Raw genomic sequence first — 22,638 nt, 5'->3', positions numbered from 1 at the left:
TTGTGTCTCACTGCAAGATGCAGTGAAACAACTGTCTTAACAGTAGTCCTACCTCCACACATATTGAAGGAAATGAGTTTGTAAACATAAATTGAGGAAATAATCATGGATCCTGAAAATAAGAAGATACAGGGGCCATTGTGGATATCTGGTCAGAGGAATAACATGACAAATGCAGCAATTAAAGGGAGTCTAGCACCAGAATAAAGGAAAGAGGCAGCAGTAGCAGTAATAGCTATTGGATGATATGGGCCCTGGTCATGGCAGGAAAAAGAATGATAAAACAAATCTGACAGACACCACACCTTTGAATACAGATGAAATTTACTGTAGAACTTATTAATAGAAACAGCCTGGGGGGGGTCTATATATAACTCATCCTTCCCAAATAGCACTGGTAAAAGACAATGAAGAAGGTTTTGGGTACTCTGAATTTAAGGTTACTGTGGAACATACAAACATATTAGGGGCTTTGAAATACTGCAGTGTGCTAGAGCTATGACTGGAAACAGAGCCATGCACAAACGTGAAGCTGGAAAATTAAAGTTCCCTGTTCCAGAGATTAAAGATACAGGGAAATACACATCAACAATGGTGACGTTTATGAATACAGGTCAGGACTGCATACATGCTTAGCAAATTATATAAATAGCTAGAAAAACCAAAGGAGAAACATGGGCATACAATATACCACAAAAGCCAAGAATTTCAAAAGATAAAGATAATCAATACTATCCAATAACACAAAGAGTTATCTTTCAGGCATTTTTTAGGACACTATCAATTTCTTCATCTAAGCTGAACGAAATATTAGTTTTTCTTTAAAAGACATAAAGACTTTTTTTAATTCTTAATAAAAACACTATTGATTAAGATAAGTGGTGAGAGCTTAATGTGTGCTTTTAAATATCTGCTCTTTCAGTAAAAGAGCAAATGTTTCCTTTTAAAAAATTAAATGTGTAATTTTGGCTATCTTTCTAATAGTCTCCCACATTTTAAATAAAGTACTACTGTTATTTACTGCATATAAATATTTTGTTATGCATAAAAACAAGCTGAAATGTAAAGTTTTCAAAATTTTAATGCTGATTATTTCTAAGACTTTGCTAAAAGAAGGGAGAAAAAAAGCATTATGCAAAAGTAATGAATTTAAGTATGGGCTCTGAAGTCAGATAAACATGGGTTAAAATCCTGGCTCTGTCAGGAATGGGAAATTACAAAATTACTAATCCTCTCAGAACTTCAGCTTCCTCATCTGTAAAACAGGGATATGTATACCTACTTCAAGGGCTAATTGTGAGAATTAAATGAAATAATGAAAATAACATAATAATCATAATTCGAATCATAATCATAATAAAGCTAATGCTTATTAAACACTTATAAGCCGGGTACTCTTTTATGTACTTTACATGCATCATCACATGTAATTCTTGCCACACTATTAGCAAAAGGACACTTATCATCCCCCAGTTTAAAGAATAAAAAAGGGCAGCACCAAGAGGTTAAGTAACTTGTGGAACACTCAACACCCAAAAGGGCTCAATAAATGTGTTATTCTTATCACTTACAAGTATGTTAAAGGTATTCTGAATAGCTACTTAAAATAACAGTAAACTAACTTGCCAATACAAGATATTAAATATTAAACGATGCCCTTTACCTAGAAAATATGAACCAAGAAATAAAAGCAAATGGTAATTGTTTTAAGTAAAATAGCTGAAATGGAACATCAAAAAGTTGAAAATGCTACCTTCAAAAGCTAATACCTGCAAGATCAAAATATACACACACATACAACCAAAGGGCACATTTTTGTACATAAACTTTCTAAGTACCTGGGTTTCCATAAAAAAATTCACAAAACAGGACTGAATACAGATGTTCCTCTTAATAGCATTTGTATAGCAATATAAAATGTCTCTACCTTTAACTAGGGGTGACCTGAAAACCACCAACAGAACAAGAAATCAATTTCTTAGCAAAGGTAGTATTTTTTAAAACTTTTTTTAAATGCTCTCCAGGTTGCAAAAAATTTTGAAGTACAATACAGTAGAAAGTAACTTATTTCCCCCTGACATGAAAGTATGTTACCAACATGATGCCCCAACACCTCTAAATACTTAAGTGTGTATTTCCTACAGACAAGGGACTTCTATGTAACACATAACACCACCATCAAAATTAAGAAATTAACACTGATATATTGCTATATTTAATCCTTGGACCCCATTTCAAGTTTGTCAACTGTCCCAATAATACCTTTTATAGCAAAAGTTCTCGTGTCTCTTTCAGTCTCCTTCCCTCTGGTACAATTCTTCAGTGCTTTCTTAATTTTCACGACCTTGTTATTACTTTTAAAGATTGCAGATAAGTTATTTTATAGATTGCCCCTCAAATGGAGTTAGTCTGTTGTTTCCTCATGATAAGATCCATGTTATACTTTGGCAGGAATATCACAGAGGTGAGGCTGTGTTCTCAGTGTCTCATACCAAGTGACACACTGGTAGGTTAGCTTCAATCACTGCCAAGCTTCTCCAACATAAAGTTACTTTTTTTCTCTCTCTTTGTAATTACTAATATTCTGTGGGGAGATACTCTAAGACTGTTTCAATATCTCACCCCTCATCAAATTTTCCCACTCATGGATTCCTATTTATTCATAGTCTTTTGCCAACATTATTTATTTTGATGCTCAAATTGTTCCAGAATTGAACAGCCAGAGTCCATTGAAGCTGACTTCTGCATTCTTTTGCCATTAACTCATCATTCTTTGAACACTTCCTTACTTTCTGGCATAACAAGATATTCCAGGCTCATCTTGCATTTTCCCTGACCCAGCCCCGGAACCAGCCATTTCACGAAGGAACCTGGTTCCTTTTAATGGAGAACAGTATTTAGCCACCAAGAGCTGAGCACTAGGATCACTATATATATATATATATACGTTGAAAAATCTGTACGCTCACACTGATACCACCAATTCCAATCCAGCAACTCATAGTTTGTTCTCCTTGTAACTCCCTTCTCTGACCAGTGAGAAACCAGGCTCCCATTAACATTACAATACTCATTTACTTGATCAACCCCTCCACCTGAAACCAATCTCCATTCGTTGCCATGACCTCTTCACTGCATGGGCATCCTCCACCCACTCAGGCTCAGTCACATCATGCCAAGTGGCTGTCACCTCTGCATGGACATCCTTCTCACCCCGCTCCAGTTCACATACCCTACACTGTGGATCTTCTTCGACACATCCTCCTTCCTCATCTCACCCAAGCCCCCAAACCCCACTTGGGCCACCACATCCACATGTGACCACCCTCCTCATTCTGCTCAGGGCCACCAAGATGGGTACCAAACACAGATGCCTTTGGCCCCAACTAGTGGCTTTTTGACTGAATTGTTCAGCAAGGGAAAAGGGAAAAGGAAGCGGAAAGCAGAGATAGAATTAAAAATAGCAAACTACCCCTCTTTCAAAAACTACAAGCTTTTTTCACCTTTTATCTCCTTTGTCCTTGAATAATCATACGGTATAGGTTAAAAAAATGAATTTAGGAATGAAACTTGGGTTTAAATTCTGGTTCTCCCACTTAGTATCTGAATGACTTAAGTTACTTAACCCCTACACCTTCAGTAAGAGTACCCATCCCACACAACTGTTATGAAAATTAAATAATTCATGTAAAACAGATGTACAGAACCTGGCCTAAAGTTAGCAATCAATAAATTTATTAGTACTATCTTCTCTTATTACAATAATACAATTAATAAACAGGTTTCAAAGGATCTGTATATAGATGCTTCAGGGTACAAAAATCCCTCAATTTTTTTTGCAAACTCTTATTTTTATATTTATATTATTTATAAAAATTAGTTCTTAACCTTCTTTAACTTCTGAAACGGTCAATGTCCCTAAAAATATTGAAAACTACCTACGACATTTACTATCTTATGACTACTAAGCAAACTTTAACCTCTGGTCTATCTAAATTTCTGACAAATTATTTTCTTAAAACTTTACTGGGATCACACCATTCTTCTAAAGTCAAGTTATCAGTGGCTCCTGATAGCCTAGCAAACAAAGAAGATTCTTCAAACTGCCAGTCAAAGCTCAATACAATATGACTGCAAACTACCTTTCCAAAATTCTCTCTCACTCCTCACCTACACAAAACTTCTGCTTCACCACTGTAGTTTCATACACTTTTCCACCCACATGCCCTGGCCCATGGCTTGGCTATACATTCACCTTCCCTATTTACCCCCAACAAAATTTTGTACATTTTTCAAGGTCCACCTTAAAATCTACCTCCTCTTTGGAATTTTCCTTGAAGACAACAGCAAGAAGTGAGCACTTCCATCCTTAAACTCCAAAAGAACCAGCTAGTACTGTAATTACTATTTTATAGGTACATTTATTATAACCCCTGCTAGATTTAATTAAGATCTTCTTGGAGAAAGGAAACATGTGTCCTTTCTACAAAACAGCTACTATTTATTGAGCAGTAACTATATATCAGTCACTCTTTACAGTTTATTCTTCACAATAGCTCTATGAGGTTGGTGTCATTAATTCTATGTCATAGAAGAAGAAATCAAGTTTCAAGGATGCTAAGAAATGTGCCCAATGTCACAATGCTGACAAGTAGCAAAACAAGCTTTTCCATAGCATGTTTCATGAAACACAAGATACGCAGAATGAACAGGTACAACACTGGGAGGAGGGAGGTGAGGTTCCTGGGTCAAATATGTTTGGAAGAATAACAAAATTAAATCAGCATTTTTACCACCAAAGTGCATCTCAAAGCTTTTAATGTGCTGAAGGTGTGCTCCATAAATCTCACCAGGACATATGTTAGATTTTCCAAATGTATTTGGTGGTAAAATCCTTTTATCAAAGACTACCTGTTTTACAGAACTAGTGTTCCATGAAACTCATTTCAGGAAATGTGACAATGTGTTCTGCTCTTTGTACAGGCCTTTGCACATAGTAGGCACTCAATAAACATTTCTTAAAGAAAAAAATTTACTGCTCATACAAAAGTAACATGTAATCTCATTCCTTTTACAGAGGAGGTCTCAAGCATAATAATTACTCCACTAAAGTGTGCAAATTTTTAAAAATCAAATTTATTTTCATTAGATTACGAGAAATTTCTACCTGTGCTTTTATGATATGCATGAACCTTGACATCAACTCAGGGCACTCAAGGAGGAAGTGAAAGTGGTCAAATATAATTTTGGGATTTCTAAAAGAAAAAGATAATTTGTTTAAATATACATGAAGGATGAACAACATTAAGTGAGATGCAAGTTCAGAAATATAGATACTAAAACAGAGGAAAAACACTTATTAACCCACACCTACTATACTTATACTTCTTATTGAGCATGCTTTGAATAGTAACAAAAGTAACATTTTTTCCCTGTTGAGATGAAACTGTTCATGAAGAGAGGAAAGGCTACAAGGAAGTCCATGAATCTCAAAAGCTTTACCTGTTAACAAAGCATTTTAGAACTTCATCATGTTTGCAGACAAATTCAATGAAACGGGGTGAAGTCATTCTGTGGGGGATAAAATACAATCAGAATACCAAGACAAAAACTTGTGATAAAATAGAGCAAATGTGATAAATATGCATTAAATTGGAATTAGCATGCCCAGCCAATTTGTAAAATGAAACATGTAACTTTTCAACAGACGGTATAAACAAGTAACTTTTTTAAAATGCTGGAATTGTAAGCAGCTCTGCTCTATACATTTCAAGCACACAAGAGATTTTATACAAGGTGACATTCACCATTTTTACATGGTAATAACATATCATTTCCTTAAAAATTGAAATATTTTTAGGGAGGCCTCTGTATTTAGTATTAATATCCTAAAACAAGATAAGAATAGAACAAAAAATCAACAAATTTATTTATCATTACTGAAATAAAAATATCATAGCTTTTTTTTTCACATATCAAAGAAGAAAGTAATAAACAGAAACCTTCTCACCCTGGAGGCATCTGACAAGAACAGCACATGTAAAAAGCTTGAATGACAGCACTTAGCCGGTTGGCTGTCATAGAAATAACATCCTGACAATCTGCATTGGCTTCCTGTTTCCCTGCAAGAGCATCTGGTTTAGATTCCCCTGTGTCAGTAGATAGATTTTCACAGCTCCCAGGTCCGGGAGGTTCAAATGGAGGAATGGAAGTAGCATCTTGATGATCTTGGCCTTTTTGTTTCAGTAAAATAGAAGTGATATTCATTGAGTCCTTTTTGTTTTTCATCAATTCTGTAGCTATTAAAACCAGCCATTCATCTAACGAGTGCCAAAGCAATTCCAGAGGCTAAAAGAAAAAAAAAGGTTTTTTTTTGTTTTTTTTTTTTTGTTTTTTTAATAACATCATTACTTAACCTTCAGGATAAATAATCCACACAGCTAAACAAATATTTTCAAAGAACAAATTTACTTTAAGTATTTCTATTTTCTTAGTTAACATAACAGTAATGCCTAAAGGTAAGTAGCAAAAAATATATCAATGTCACAAGTGATGTAAATGACAGTTTATTTATAACAAGAATTAATTTGCATTTACTTAGTCCTTGAAATAAAAAGGGGAAATACTAAATCTAAGAAAAATGGAAGATTTATAAGCAACCTCACTTCTAATTTTCAAATATTTAGTTTTAAAGGTATATACTCCTTTTATATATGCAATCCCCCTAACCTTTATTACAGTAATATGGCTAATCCCAACAATTTTTAATTAGATTAAAAAAGTCTTTTCTCAATTAAAAAGTGAAAATTACCAAAGAGTTTAATAAACAGCTTAGTATGCTGTGCTATGTCCCTTACATGTAATTCCTAGAATTTTGACAATTTATGACAAGAAATTTTTAAATACAACATAATATATGTGTATATATCAACATGTACACATAATATACACATACACACACAACCCAACTCTAATAACTAGCAATTTTTAAAACAAGAAGTACAATTACCAAACTTCTATTAAAATATTGGCTAGAAAATTCTTAATTCCAAATGAATATTAACAATTTAAAAAAGAAAAAGGCAGGGGAGGGGGAAGTAAACTGCTTTACTCTCACACTATTTAAAATATTCCTTTTAAGAATAATAAAATGTCATCTACAAATTAACAGAAAATGAAACTGCTTTTTAAAATCTTAATTACAGATGCTACAATAGGGTCAAATACTATAGCAGATGATATATATCATCTCTATTAATTAGTAGTTTTTAAAACAAGAATAAATGTAAATGCAAAATTGCTATTAAAAGTTCTACTAGAACATTTTTAATTTCAAATAAAAATTAACAGTTTAAAAAAAGAGGAAGATTAAGCGATCCTTCATTTCAAAACTATTTCAAATATTCCTACTGAGAATGACAAACTATCTTTCTGCAAAGGAATGAAAAAGGAAATTTTACTTTTTGAATTTTATATGATCATAAAGTGCTACAAATGAGGCCATGAGCTTCAGAAAGACCCAGTCATAACAATGTTCCAACAAAATGAAACAATCTCATTTTTAAAGACCACTATGGAAAGATTTTATACAACCCACACTTTGGACTTTAGAAAATGTTTAAATAACCCATTCTGCCGAGAAATTTTTCCTTATTATCTAACAAATCTCTCTGCTGCATCTTCAGCCCATGTTTACTTTTTTCAGGTTTCTAGAACATTCTCTTTCTGAGAATCTTTCAGTTATTGAATTTTGCAAAAATTAAATCATTTCTAGGTCTTCATTTAAACATTAAACCAAGAAGGGGGAAAGCAAATCAAAAAACCCATCACCATCCACAAAAACCTAGGTCATTCATTTAACAAATATTTAACAAGTACATACTTGCTAGCAAGATAAGCACAGTATTTCCCTTTTTTAAGGACAATTAAATATACCCCTTCTGGGGTTAAAATGAACACTTCTCCTCCCCATAAAAGGGCTTTTGCTGTGATCAGCTTAGTAGCTGGATGATTCAGAGTCCCTGAGCTGATTAAATGAAGGGCAAGAAGCACCAGCTGCCATAAACACTGAAAAGATACCTTCACTGAAAATGTCTTAAAATCTAATTATTATCCAAGTTTGAGCCTATAGTTTCTTTTCATGAGCAAAACATTAAACCCACTGTAGAAGATAAAAATATACTTTCAATGTCAGCAAAACCATTTAGCTTTACACTAGAAAATGAACCTTCAAAATGGAATGAAGAGGTAGTAATGTAAAACTGCTTGAAATGAGAGGAGAAAGGAATAGTTGGCCTCTAAATAAGAAGAGAAAAAACCTAGAAAATCAATACATGAGATGGAAATGAATGAAGTCTAAGGCAGGAAATGATACTTGCTGATCTTGAAGAGAAGAGCACCCAGCCTGAATTTGTAACAATCGTATTTTCAAATACTGACAATGCGCAAAAAATTAAAGGCAAATTTTTGACTAATCCAGAAACGATACAGGAGGAATGAAAAAGTGGATCTGTGTAAAAATGACAGTGACAATAAGGATACTATAAAGCTTGAGTTTTCAATAAAGAAACAGAGCAAAGATTCTGATGAGACAAATAAAAAAATAAAAGCTGTAACCACCTTGGGCCTTTATTTTTCTCTTCTTCCCACCTTTTCTTTTTTCAATCATATATGCACTAAAACTAATCCCAACCTTGAGGTGTTTTTCCCTTGGGAATTATACTTTTTCGGAAAATTCATTACTCAACCATAAAAACAAATACTGTGGAAATAACTTTAATTTCTAACTATGATAACAGTCTACAGACAAAAAGAATTAAAATAAATTTTAAAAATAAAAAATAAGTCATTGCATGTCTGATACTTTTTATATTCATAAATAAATAATGACAAAATAAATTAGATATAATATGAAACACCATACATAGCAACTGTTAGCATATAGTGAGTCCATTATTACAGCAAAATTCAACAGGCTTCTTGGCCCTGTGAAAATACTGCTTCATTTCATATCACTAAGTAATACTTACCACTGAATTATATTCTACATATAGTAACAATGATATGAGAATCACACATGATTTACAAACCATGTTTAAATTCTACTTCAAAAGTATAATATAATCCCAAAACTTGTTGGGCAATTAAAAATAATTTCAAGATCTCTGTGCCAAAAGTGTGGTACAATTTGATAGGAAAGCATTACTAAGTTCATTACTAATATCTTGAAATCCTGTGTTAGTCTGATTATTCTCAACTTGATGCCACGAAGTAAAAAATAAGATCTTAAAGTTAAAAGAAGTTTCTCAATTTCTCATTACTTCCAAATTTTCCAAATTATAATTTTATGAAACTTAGTCACAGCTTACCAGTCACAAAAAAAAAAAAAAAAAAACACATCATCTGGGATTCAGGAAGCCAAAATTCTTGCCCCATGTTCACTCTGCGTGAATAACGAATTACCTTCTCTTTCACAAGCGCCAAAATTCTTAGGCACTACATAAAAGTCTCCTAACACTAAAAGAATGGTTAGGTATTAAGACTAACTTAAAGGACTTCTAAAATAAATCAGAAAATTAACAACAGGATGTTGAACAAGTTCGCCTACTAAAAACACATGGCCTATAAACCTGCTCATTCTTAATGGAAAACCCATTAGTTAATTCTAACAATAAAGTAACATGTTAGAGCACCCAGTTAATAAAACATAAAGTAGGTATTCACCGCTACCTTAGCCAAATGTGGTAAAGATTAAAATGGTATTTCCAGCCTAACATTACAACAACTCAGCAAAGGGCGAAGACGTTTATAACTTGAATCATCCTACAATGAAATGGGGGTCTTATATACACGGATGACAAAGTAGAGCCTCTATTTTTATCTTTACAAGTGGGAAGACAGATCATTTCACCATCCCCTGAAGATTCCTCATATAATTCATAAAATGAGAGGGAAAGAGACTCATATAAATCCCTTAAGAGTAACGTCGTTCATGTTTTTAAAAATTAACTGAATTTTGGAATAAAAATATTTTACCTAAATGGAAGGTAAAAATTTAAGAGCAAATAGTGGTCAGATACAAAAGGAATTGTCAACGAGGCAGAAAATAATAGAAGGAAAGAACATATATGTGAAACACACATATATATGTATCTCACAGATATATAATAATCAAAACACAAATTCTGGATTCCATAAAATAAAAGCTAAAACGGAAAAACTGTGATACACTTTTTTACCGTTATGTCTGCACTGACTACCAAGGCAGAAAAATAACATTTAAATTAAGCATTAAATGCTTATGCAGAAGCTACTTAGCACACACTTATTTTCTGATATCATTAACAAGTAGGTGACAGATTCAAATTTTAACAATAAATCCAGATAATAATGACCATAATCTATATCAAATTTGGATAATAGTGACCATAATCTACACCTGACTTGGTATCCTATTTGTCATTATAGATGAGTAGAAGAATTAGCAGAAAATCAAACCAAGGGTAGATTCAGTCAGTAACAAAGTGAGCCAAGTAAGGCACATCAAGAACAAATTTGTGATATGAATGTTGGAGCAGTAAAATTCACAAGTTTTCACTTACAGCATCAAAAAAAGCAATGGATGAATAATTTAGTTTCGAATTTTATGAAGACAGTAAATTTTCACTAAGCAGTGTTCAAGGAAGTACTGTGTGAAAATGCAAAATGTGAATTATAAGATGTATAACTTCCTTCTTCCAGGAGGTGGCACAATAGGGCAAAAAAAAAAAATGAAAAGAAAAATATACACACAGTGATTAATGAAAGAGAAAATGATCTAAAAAAGAGAAATGATTAAAGAAAGAGAAATGATTATAAAATGTCGAAAATGACAAACACTCATATATACCATTATAAAAGGCTATTTTTAATACTTTTAATTCCAGGTATTAAAGAAGCTTTCTACTATTGTCAAAATACAAAACCATTTATTTTTAAGTGTCTGCCAAAAATAGAGTAGTACATATCATAGATTATTAATTTAGCTTCAAATTTTAAAGAGAGTAGTAAAGCTGACACTTGTAACTAGTTTTCAAGGATATGGCACATGCAAACATTTTTATCACTTTTTGGACCGATAACCTATATTTAGACTCAGAAAACTATGTAAGGAAATACAGGTCTTCATCAACCCAAAAGCAAATTTTACACTATGAAAATCTCTTAAGAGAATTGCCTTTAAAAAAAAACATGAAAATAGTTAATAAATTACACATTTTTCCAAAATAAGTAATTTAAAAATATAGTATCACAAAAAAGTATCACCGATAGTAATTACAGCCATATTCATTCTGTTTACTGCCTTTAATTTTACATGGAATTCTTCTTCCAAGGATTTCACCCCAACAAGTGCTTATATATAGAAGAGAAAACTGAAGCAATACAAACATTTTAAGAAAATAGTTTAATGATTCTTCCTTGAAGTGATCCCAGGAACTAATGTTAAGTAAATCCAGTAAATGAAAGTATCTTACTCTAAGAACACATGCACAGACATACACACATATACACTCACACATGCAATAATAAAATCTAAAAAAAAAATGAATATTTCTTCTAATGAGAAATAATTTTTTTAAAAAGCATGAACAACGGTGGCTTGGCTTTACCACATAAAAAACCTGCAATCCAATAAAATTAGATTTGAACACTAAACATCTTTACCCTAATGGAATTAAAATTTATTTGTAAGAAAGATATAGAAAGCTCACCAATTAAGACTTGCTGTTCATTAAACAGAGATGAAAGGAGAAAGGTGTGCTCAATGTAAAAAGAGATATAGGTATGAACCAAACTTACGTCCTGTTCATAAGGTTTCTGATTAATGAATGCATGCTTTGTCAAATTCACCTCTTTTATGTCTATCTTCCTAACAACGTCACATACTTTTCTGACCTTGAACACCTGGCTTCTTGGCGTTTTATTCCCATTGTAGCCCATATCGATTCCATTACTGGGGGAGGATGGACCAATTCGAAACACGTGACAAAATATCCTCACAATCCTTAAAAGACTTTTCATTTGTGCATCATAATTGCTAGACAGGCTGATAATAAAGATTAAAAAAATAAAAATACAAACAGATTAGATGGAGTAAACCAGATTACATCTTAAAATACTTATTCTAAAACATTTTCATTCCATTGACCACCTGTCTCATAATATAACCAGAATAAAATTCCTTTCCTAACATAACAAGGGACAGAATAGTCTATTTATTAGAAAGTTACCATAGACACATTATTTGGATTTCATACAAATGAATTTCTAATTTTTATGCAACCAGAGAATAACCAATGATTAAAGTATAAAGTATGAAGAAAATCACCCCTTAGAATAATAGTTGGTTTCTTGAGATACCAACTTCAAGGTAATCCCCAACTTTCACTTCTAAAAGGGTATTTGTAAATTAAATTGTTTAGAACTGAGCACATTTTTAGAGAGCCAATGGTACAAATGTTCACTGTTCTTAAGCCAACCCACAACCCAACTGTTTCAACTAAGAGTCTGAACTTTTCACCATTCCACCTATAATCCCATTTCCCCTCCCTTCCTTACAATAGTATAACCAATTGTTGACATGCAAAAAATTTACAAACTCAATAATCTTAAATTATTGACTACCTGCATCAAGGTAAAAGGTTCTCTGTATAACATAAATGTAGGAAATACAATGCACCATGGAAAAAAAGATGACTCAAATTCAATTAACGCTAAATTATACTGACGAAAACATAAAATTTCTTTGCTAAATCAAAAGGTCTTCAGAACCCCCTCTGGAAAGTTCATTGTCATGAATATCAATCATTAATTTTCCACAGAGAAATTGTAGGAGTCATGCTAAAATTGTATGGAATCTAATGATTTACCTTAAAAATTTTTTTTGCTGTTGTTCTGGGGATAATTTTATTTTGATATCTCTAACACCAGTTACCTTGTATTACAACTGTTGTACAAAAGCAGAGTAAAGAGTTGCATAAACTTTTGGGCAATATGGCATGGTTATCTTTGTTTAAATTTAATTTATCAAAAGCTTACCCTATCTTTCCCTAAGTGAATTTTACCCAATTCATTAAAATCTCCCTATATGATATTTTTAGGTATCCTTTAACATTAAAAAATAAGGTTGAATAATGTGGGAAATATCAAATGCCTACTTCTAAATATTCCAGTTTGATGGATGGCAAGTAACAGGGCATTTTCTATCTTGGTAACATTTGAACCAACATTTCCTGACATTTTCACTTCAATATTCATGTTGTTTCCTCATTTTAAGAATTATTAAATTGTTTTAAAATAATAAATGAAAATCAGCTGTCATCTACCAGTGTGGGTAAAATATAATAGCTATTGTCATCTGTACCATATCTGACCAGTGCAGCTATAGCACATTAGGAAAACTTTTTCTTTAGGTAATTTTAAATCAAATGTATACAGACTCATTAATTTAGCATGCATTCATTTTTACCCATTCTTCATTACAAAGTCTATTTTGCTATCACATGACTGCTAATATAATACTAACAAAACAGAAATGAACTTTGGCTAGAACTATTTCCTTCTTCTAATTTTCTACAGCTCTTGGAAAAGTTAACTACAATGACTTTCAAATTCTTCTATGAGAAAGGTATTAATTTGAGTTTGCTCTACTAAATTACCACATATACAAATATCTGTTTTAAATATCTGATCTAAGGAACACTGCAAGAGATATATTATTCTAAGGTTTAAGTATTTTCTTAAATAATGGAATCTGAATATCACCATCATTTATTAATATAGTCTAATAATTTCATATTACTTTGCCCAGTTGAAATTTCTTCCAAGGTGAGTCAGTTGTCCAAAATGTTATTTTCTCACTTTCAAACCAATGATATATCTTTTTCTATTATGTAATAAGATCATGAAATCTAAACTTCACCACTTTCCTCCAGTCAATCATAAAATGATAAATTCTCCCCAAACTACCATGTCCCAATGTAAAAGTTTAACAGTTTCCTAATTCAAAGTCCTTTCAATGTACTTACCCTTCATTATATAAGAGTATACTCTTATTCTGTGTCTTACTTAGCATATATTTGTGATTTCTCTGTTCATCTGCATGTTGGTAACTAACTTTACCTTTCATCATAACTACACAGATAGCAAGATAACTCAATCATTTCAATGCCAACACATTACACATAAAAGATTTTAGCAAATGCTTATCATCTTTATCAAATATTCCTAGAATCAGGTGACAATCCATTTTTCCAAAAGTGTGCCAAATAACATCTCAATTGTCACTAATATATATCTGAATCAGTTATTTTCTTAATTAAAATTTCTATAAAATCAGTGGCCAAAACTACTTCACTTTGTGGGTTAAGAAATAGAAAATGATACACATAAATGAATAAAAGGCAAATGATCTGCAAAAATATCACTGAACGTAAACTGAAGGGGAGAATGATTTGTATTTCTACCTCATTACAATAAATTCTAACATGATACTAATAACCAATACTCACCGTCAATCCCCACAAAGAGGTATTTACTGACCAAAAATGGTCAAACTATTAACACATTCATAAAACACTTGAAGCCTAGTGCCGTAAGTGGTGAAACAGTATGATTTACAATAGTAGTTTGAAAACTTGTTTAGGCCATGGATCCCTTCTTCCTACTGTTTCTCCCATTGCACTCACCTCCCTGCCTATTTAAAGACCTAGATCTGAACCCAAGATCCACACTTTATACTTAGTAGGGATGTGAATCCTAGCTTTTCTATTTATCAGCTTAGCAAGTTATTTAACTTCATTTTTTTTAAATATGTAAAATGGAGGTAACAATAGCTAAAATCACAAGGTTACTATGAGGTTTAAATGAAATAATGTATTTGATTGTTCCTTAGCTTGGTACCTGTCTATGGTTGGCATTTAATAACTGTTAATGGTGAACTTAAAATAAAAACACAGATACATAAAAACATAAATGCTTTTTTATTACTGTGGAAGAGCAGATGATAAGACAAGATGTGAAAACAGAAATCAAGTAAGTTTTCACATTTTTTTTTAACTAGGGTCTAACGTAGGAAAACAGGTTAGTATTATGGGAGTAATAAAATAATAACCATCTCTACTATTTTTCATGTGCATAACAACAAGAACAACAACAATAATAATAATCTCTACTGTGTGATTCTGGTCTAAAGTATATGAAAGGAAGGAAGGCTAGAAAAAGGACCAACTTAAGGGATTTGGCAATGCAACTGATTTATGAAAGAGGAATGGTGTTAGGAGGAAGAACGTCCAGTTGCAACCTAAGAGGTGGAAGAAGACTGTGACCTATTTTAACACTGTCAACATAGGAAAAGAGTAGAAGTAACCAGTTAAAATAGAGTTACACAAACATACACTCACACTCACAACAACTACAAAGGGGAAAGCACAGAAATCTAGGGGTGGGTCAAATTTTTAAAGAAATAGTAACACATTAACCATCTTCAATGGCTGCTTATTCCTAAGAATGGTGATTGTGGTGATTAACATAAAAAAATTATAGCTGCAGGAAAATGCTATCATATAAATACAAGTAATAGAAATGCGCTAACTCTAGGACTTAGTGATAAGCCACTGAAGCCACAGAATCTTTTCGAAGGAATTAAGAACTGAACTGAGGTGGACAATTCCGGGAGAAAATTTTGTAAGGAATCTTAAAGGTATAATGAAAGTTAAACGGCAGCCTGTACCAGTTTTATAAATTAGTGATAAAGATTCCTGAATGACTTTCTTGATTTTTCTTCATGTCCATTTTACTTACATCTAGTCTAAGCAATAATTTTATAAAATTCTAGACACATATGCCCAAATACACTTAAGTAATGTCTCTATAAAAAAAATTAAGCTCTTTATTAAATAGTTGATTGCTCTAATACTTTTACACAAAACAAATGACAGTAAGTCAGCAAATTTTTATAACATCTTACCACTGACAAAAGGTACCCAACAAATGGATTGAAAATGCCTACTTGACCAAAAGGGGGAAAAAGAAAGGTAATAAGCTGAGGTTACAGTGGCTGAGAAATCCCATACAGAGTTGACAGTCTATCCTGGAGGTTTCTCTTATGCAAGCTCCAGCTAGACATCCGGAATGGCCACAGCATGCCATGCCCTTAGCAAAAGTAGTCCCCAAATACCTAGGTCCCTACCTGGGATTCTACAAAAGATTCACTCACTTAGTTTTATGTCTCAGAAACTTAAGACCACCAGAGCGTTCCTATGCCAGACAAGTCCTAAAACCCAGAGGCAACAGCCTCTTTAAGAACAACAACCAGATGCAGCCCCCTTCCCCATACTGTTGACACCCCCTTTCAATATGAATAAGTTAGGGTGCTCACTGCCTAGATACCCTTGAAGATAGAGAAAGAGATTGAGAGGAAGGAGTAGCAACAAACAAGATTTAACAAAGGTGTATGAATACTGAAACTTTATATAAACATATATATATATATTTTAGAAGCTGGGGTGTTAAGAATAGCTGGAAGGAGGTAAATGACATGGTGGAACTGTAACCTACAATATCCTTTGAAATTTGCTCCATAGGTAATCGTTGAATCATGCTTTGAAAGTCTTCACCTTTCTGTATAAACCCTATATATACTTCATAATCAGGAAAGAACTGAAACTGCGGAACTGTAACCCATAACAATTTTTGAAATTACCTATCTTACCTGCTTGTTGAGCTGTACATCTAAAGTTACCACCTTTCTGTATGTATGTTATATTTTGCAATAATGGAAATAGCTGAAGTTGTGGAACCGTGACCCATGACATTCTTTGAAGTTAGCTAACTACTTGTTAAATCGTACTTTGAAGTTATCACTGTTATGTATATATATCAAATGGATTTAAAAAAAAAAAAAAAAGGTACCCAACAGAATACACCCATTCCCAGAAAAACCTACAAGGAGATGAAGCCAACAGACACTAACAGATGCTATCATTCTTATATTTTGAAATACGTACCTAAGCAGTTTATGACCATTTGTTGTAGCAACTTCAGCAAGACTTGTTAGAATCTTTAAGTATTGGCTTTCACTTTGCTGAGACAAATGCTCCAGAACTTGCCGTAACTAAATTTTTGCAAATTAAAAAAAGGTCATTATAAGATAATCCATTAAATTCATCAAAAAATTAAGTAATTTTACTTTAATAAGTAACCTAAAGCCAATTAGCTTAAATCAAGTCTTCTATAGTTATTTTACCTTGCATAAATTCAAAAGCTAACACAGAGATAAGTCTTTGTTCCAAATCACCCAGTAAAAACCAATAAAATACATAAATAGAACAGAACTTACCAAGTGTATTTAATGGAAATTTAATTCCAAACATCTAAAATTTAAGAGAATTTTAAACCAGCTGTTATCAATCAGAGCAAGATATTCTTCCCCACATTTTTTCCTCTACCCATTGGGAATTTTCTAATTATTTTAAGAAGTGATCAAAGACGCCAGAGGAAAGAATATTCATAGGGCCAAATATTCACACAGTTTATTAACTATCATATAATTCAAACTTATCCTATAATGTAGATAACCAAATTCAAAATATTAAACATCTAACGATAAATAAAATTACTAAACACATTTATAAATTGTCGTATATGCTAAGCATGAATAAAGTTTGTTCATTCATAAGCTACCAGGACATTACCATGTTTTCTCGAAGATCTTCACTCTGTGTCATCTGAATAATCGTCTGGAAAAGCCTAGGGTGATACTGAATTAATACTTCACAAGTCTCTCCATACCCACCCTAAAAACAAGATTTAAAATTATCTAGGTTTAAAAACAAAGTTCCTTTTAAAGATCGTGTTCTTCACAGGCTAAAAATATTCACATCTAGCCTCTCATTTAAGAAAAAAGTGATTTTACCAGTCTCAGTTTCTATCATAAAGTTAGGAGATTAAAAATAAACCTCAAAAACATTCTTGTTAATAAAGGGGTGCTATATGGGAAAAAATACAATTAATGCAAATTAACGTCTAAGGTGAACAGTAACATTGTAATATTCTTTCACTGATCGTAACAAAAACTCTATACCAGGACTAAATGTCAGTAATAGAGAAATATAAGGAAGGGGTATGAAATTCTTTGCTTTTTTCTTTTCTGAAGAAATGGGAATGTTCTCGTATGGATTGTGATGGTGAATGCATAACTATGTGATTATACCAGGAGCCACTGATTGTACACTTAGGATGAGTTGCATGGTGTGTGGATAAAACTGTTAAAAAATAAATAAAAACTAAAAATAATTTTAAAAACATACCTGTACACATAAATCCAGAGGGGTTACTCCATTTTTATCTGGCAGATATTTGGCTCCTCGTAATAGAAGAATCTGTGCTGTGTCTCTCTGACCATGACTATACAGAGACAGAACCAAGTTAAAAACATAATCTTTTTAACTTAAAATCTTTCTCTATGAATTATAAACGGCTAAAAAGAATCAACAGAAGATTAACAGCAAAAAAATAAATCAAGAGAAAACAATCAATTATATCCTCAGAGCTACTGGGAAAAAAGTTTCCCAAATATTAGGTCATAATTTCATCATTAGACAAGAACAGCAAGACCTTTTTTTCCTTCCACTCACTTTGTGATCCCTTTCTCAACTCTAGCCTTTATCACACACATCCAAACCTCCAGAAGTCTTAGCCCAAAAGAAGCCCAATACTCAAAACAAGAGAAGATTTTAACTTTAATACTTTGTTTAAAAAAAAAAAAAGGAAGGAGAAATGATAAGTCTCAAAGTAAGAAAATTCTGTCTTCTGCTTGCTTGGTAAACATTTATGTTTGTTTTAAAATGTGATAATTTAGCTCCTTTATTGGTTCATCCATAAACCCAAGGAGTGGGCGGGCATAATCAACCAAAAATACTATCTCACTTCCAACCTTCACTTTATCAACATGCTTGAGCAACACCCACTCAATTTGGCTTCTGCTGGCAGCTATTCAGTCTGGTCTAGAAAGAACAATTCTCTTTTCCATCTGCCTCATTCTCTCTGGTTTTCTTTTTCCAGAAGAAGTGAAATTAGATAATGACTATCACTCTTTCAGCTACGCTAAGCTACTTTCAGGATAGCAACTACTAGACTTTAGGTTTGGTCATTCAATGAGCTAATATGACCCTAGATACAGGCAATAAAAAATAAATTCCTAACCCAGGGACCATGAAGTTTAAGGCTGATTTTAAGAAATACCCAAGAAGTCATATAGTCTGGAACACAATCTAATCCAAAAATTTTATTTTGTAGAAGAGAAAAACTACTAATCCAAGCAGAGGTGGAACCAGAACTCAGATCTCTGGGATTTTAGATCAAAATTCTTTCCACAACAGCATTACCAAAAAAGATATGTAATTAAACACAGAGGAAGGCTATACAAACTGTTCAGAAATTTATTTTAAAAAAATTCTCTTTCACAAAATGTCACAATCTGAAGTATGATTTATAATCAATTGAAATAAAACAATTTTAAAAATAGTACCCTACTATAAATCTGATGCCAAATTAATTATGTAGAAGACACCATAGGTACATCATTCTCTTGAGACTTCACAGCTATTTAATGTCCATGTGTCCATTCTTTCCAATAAAACTGTAAACTTCTTGAGAATAGACTTCTTCCAAAGCACCAAGCATGGTAAGTTTGCTCATAGCACGCATTCAATATATTTGTTGGATTCTGTTATAGGCTTTAACTTTAGATACCATTCATTTGAAAAATAAGTAAACAAAAAGGTGAAGAGACCTAAAATACAATTTATTTGAGACTCACTAGGTGACACACATTACGCTCAGTCCTTTGTCCAGAGAGTCTCACTTAATTTTGATATTGTTATAAAATAGGTATTCACGCAATTTTTCAGTTGAGAAATCCACAGCTGAAGAGGAAAATGAAGTACCTCAAGATCAACTATTAGAAGGGAAAGCAGTATTTGAAGACAGACTGGTCTGATTCCAAAATCCTTCTTCTATATTATGCTACACCACCAAGATGAATAAACACCGAGTTACCCCCCCAAAGAATAAGCTGTTTAGTACTCAACAGAGGTCTGACAGTAATCACTATGGCACAAGGCACAGGGGATAAGTGCTATGAGAACAATAAAATGGGAATCACACAGAACGAACAGATAAGATCACCATGTAAAAGTGGGACACTGCTCAATATACGTGGTTAAAACAAAAAAAAAAAAAACCCTTGAAATACTAATTTTGTGCTATTACAAGCAAAAAGGCAATTAGCATGAAGAAAAAGAAATGCCACTATAAATGACATTTTTAGAAAGCTGGCATAATTTCTAAAACTACATGAGAATTCTATTTATTATCAGGTGACATTTCATTTCAAAAAATAGATTAAAAGTAAGAAACCACAGCTATCTCACTTATTGGGTACAGAAATGGGGTAATGAAAAATTCTTGGCATTGGACTGTTTTTGATGGCAGCACAACATTGTGACTATAATACCAATGAAGTGTACACTTAAAAAATGGCTAAAATGGAAATTTTGTTTTATATTTATGTATCACAATTTTAAAAATAAATATAAATGAAAAGGAATAATAATTTTTAAAAAAAGAAAGAAACTACAGCTAATACACAAAATTCACATAACCCCATTAGGGATTCAAGTGCCTCCACTGTAATACTAAAATGGATTAGTATTACCCTATGCCAATTGCTCAGAGTTGCATAAAGATTTTTCAGTTCAAATAACTGCAAAATGGTTAATCTACTCAGTGAATAGATTAAGTTCTTTTTTTTAGATTGAAATAACACTCTCTTCAAGGACATGCCAATGCATTTTACAGAAACTAAGATGTTGCCAAAGATTTAACTCCTAAGGAACCTGTAGCGGTTCCTAAAGCACTAAGAACTGATTTCCCAAGCACTTTCAGTCTCTTAACTTAAGCCTCTTTCAGCCTTATGAATTTGAGAACTTGGCTGAAGTATATATACTACATATAATTGCAATATTTTTTTAGAACTGCTTATAAAGCAAAAATAACTTATTTTCTAAAGGTCTTTTCCTGTTCTAAAAGTGTATGATTTTGAGTCTAGGAGTTGTTTTATGTTGCTACTTTGATTCTCATTTTCTACTCCAAAGGAGCTACACCTCTATGTTCAGAGTATTACCCCTTTATGACTCTATTAGAGACCTCTAAAACTCCCACAAAAACTTGCTTTTCCTAATATTAAATAAAAGTCATCAGCAGATACAGAATATACTTGAAAATCATTATACATTCAAAACTTTACTTGAAGAACTCAGACAAGGGAATGGGGGGCATTAAAACTGAATGTAAAACCAATGTAATCATTTAAGGACCTAAAGTATTTGTAAAGAAGCCATATAAAAGACCTAAAAAACAGAGGTGCCTAAATATGGCAGGGGGCAAAAAAAAATCAATGTGTACCTGGATTTTACATGAAAGAAAGCTATTGAGTTATAATGTCTTGTGCACTTAAAACAGTGGATAATATCAAAAGATTTATCAGCAGACTAGGCAACAGCCCAAATGGATTCTATCAAACTATTCTAATCTTCTAGAAAAGAAGCAGTAAACAGAGGGACAAATGTAATTCACCAAGATTTTTGATGCTATCCAAGACAGCATATTAATGTGGAATTAGAAAATATGACCTGGACCAGAAAACAAAATCTGGGAGAGTTTCATTCCTTGTCAGTGGAACAGCTCCATTTCAAGAAACATATGTGACACTTCGCTCAACTTTTCACTGAACAAAGCAATCGGAATTTTAAAAACTGGTTCAAATATACTGTCATTTAGAAAGTTTGCCTTAGTGCCCCCCCCCATCAATATGTTTAGATAGCTAATAGTTTATTGAGCACTGTGGAGGTTTTGAAATATGCTGTATTTCTTTGATACTTTTTCCTTCAGAAGATAGAGCCTAGTTCCCTACCCCTTGAATGTAGGGCAGACTTTGTGCCTTGCTTTTAATACACAGAACGTTGTAGAAGTGATACTGTGTGGTTTCTGAGGCCAGTCATAAAGAAGATAGCTTTTACTTGGGTCTCTTTCTCTCTCTTTCTGGTCATTTGCTTTGGAAGAAGCCAGCCATCATTTCATGAGAACACTCCAGCAGTCCTGTGGAGAGAGGCCTCCCACCAAAAAACCACCATTAACTTGCCAGCCATGAGCCACTTGGAAATAAACCTTCAGATGACTGCAGCCCTTGCTGACATCTTGATCTCAGTCCTCATGAGAGACCCTGGATCAGGACAGCAGGCGTGGGTGTGGCATTCAAGAACTTCTCTCCCTTGCAAGCATGAGCGTGTGCATGTACATCACAGACCCAGTATATAAGTCAGTGTGTGATTCTTTAGAAAGAAGAGCTGACATCATCACTGTTAAGAAACAAAGCAATACAGACTATACTTTTATCAAACAAGTCATGTGATTCATTGCCTGCACAGGTGTGCTGAATTTGTTGTACACCAAATCAGTTCAATTGAAATACACCCACACATTGTATATACTTTTCCCTAGGAGAAAAGATCTGGAATATTCCTGCTACAAGTTTTTTTT

At 32.9% G+C, this 22,638-nt stretch overlaps 1 protein-coding gene across 6 annotated transcripts in view; it reads right to left on the bottom strand.

The window, feature by feature from the left end:
• Positions 1-22,638, bottom strand: part of HACE1 (HECT domain and ankyrin repeat containing E3 ubiquitin protein ligase 1) — a 110,938-nt gene that overhangs the window by 39,084 nt on the left and 49,216 nt on the right. For 3 of the 6 annotated variants that reach the window (XM_037843341.1, XM_037843343.1, XM_037843345.1), the window contains 7 exons: positions 18,348-18,444; positions 17,733-17,834; positions 17,046-17,152; positions 11,926-12,085; positions 6,011-6,348; positions 5,503-5,571; positions 5,168-5,255 (listed from right to left, as the gene is read on the bottom strand). In XM_037843341.1, the coding sequence (XP_037699269.1) occupies positions 5,168-5,255; positions 5,503-5,571; positions 6,011-6,348; positions 11,926-12,085; positions 17,046-17,152; positions 17,733-17,834; positions 18,348-18,444 (961 nt within the window). The remainder of the gene's footprint in view (positions 1-5,167; positions 5,256-5,502; positions 5,572-6,010; positions 6,349-11,925; positions 12,086-17,045; positions 17,153-17,732; positions 17,835-18,347; positions 18,445-22,638) is intronic. The other 3 variants (XM_037843342.1, XM_037843344.1, XM_037843346.1) reach the window with 1 other exon arrangement.

This window comes from Choloepus didactylus, chromosome 7 (genome assembly GCF_015220235.1).
Source record: "Choloepus didactylus isolate mChoDid1 chromosome 7, mChoDid1.pri, whole genome shotgun sequence".
Classification (NCBI taxonomy): domain Eukaryota; kingdom Metazoa; phylum Chordata; class Mammalia; order Pilosa; family Megalonychidae; genus Choloepus; species Choloepus didactylus.
The sequence above is the reverse complement of the archived record's forward strand: the minus strand, read 5'-3'. Positions and strand labels throughout refer to the sequence as shown.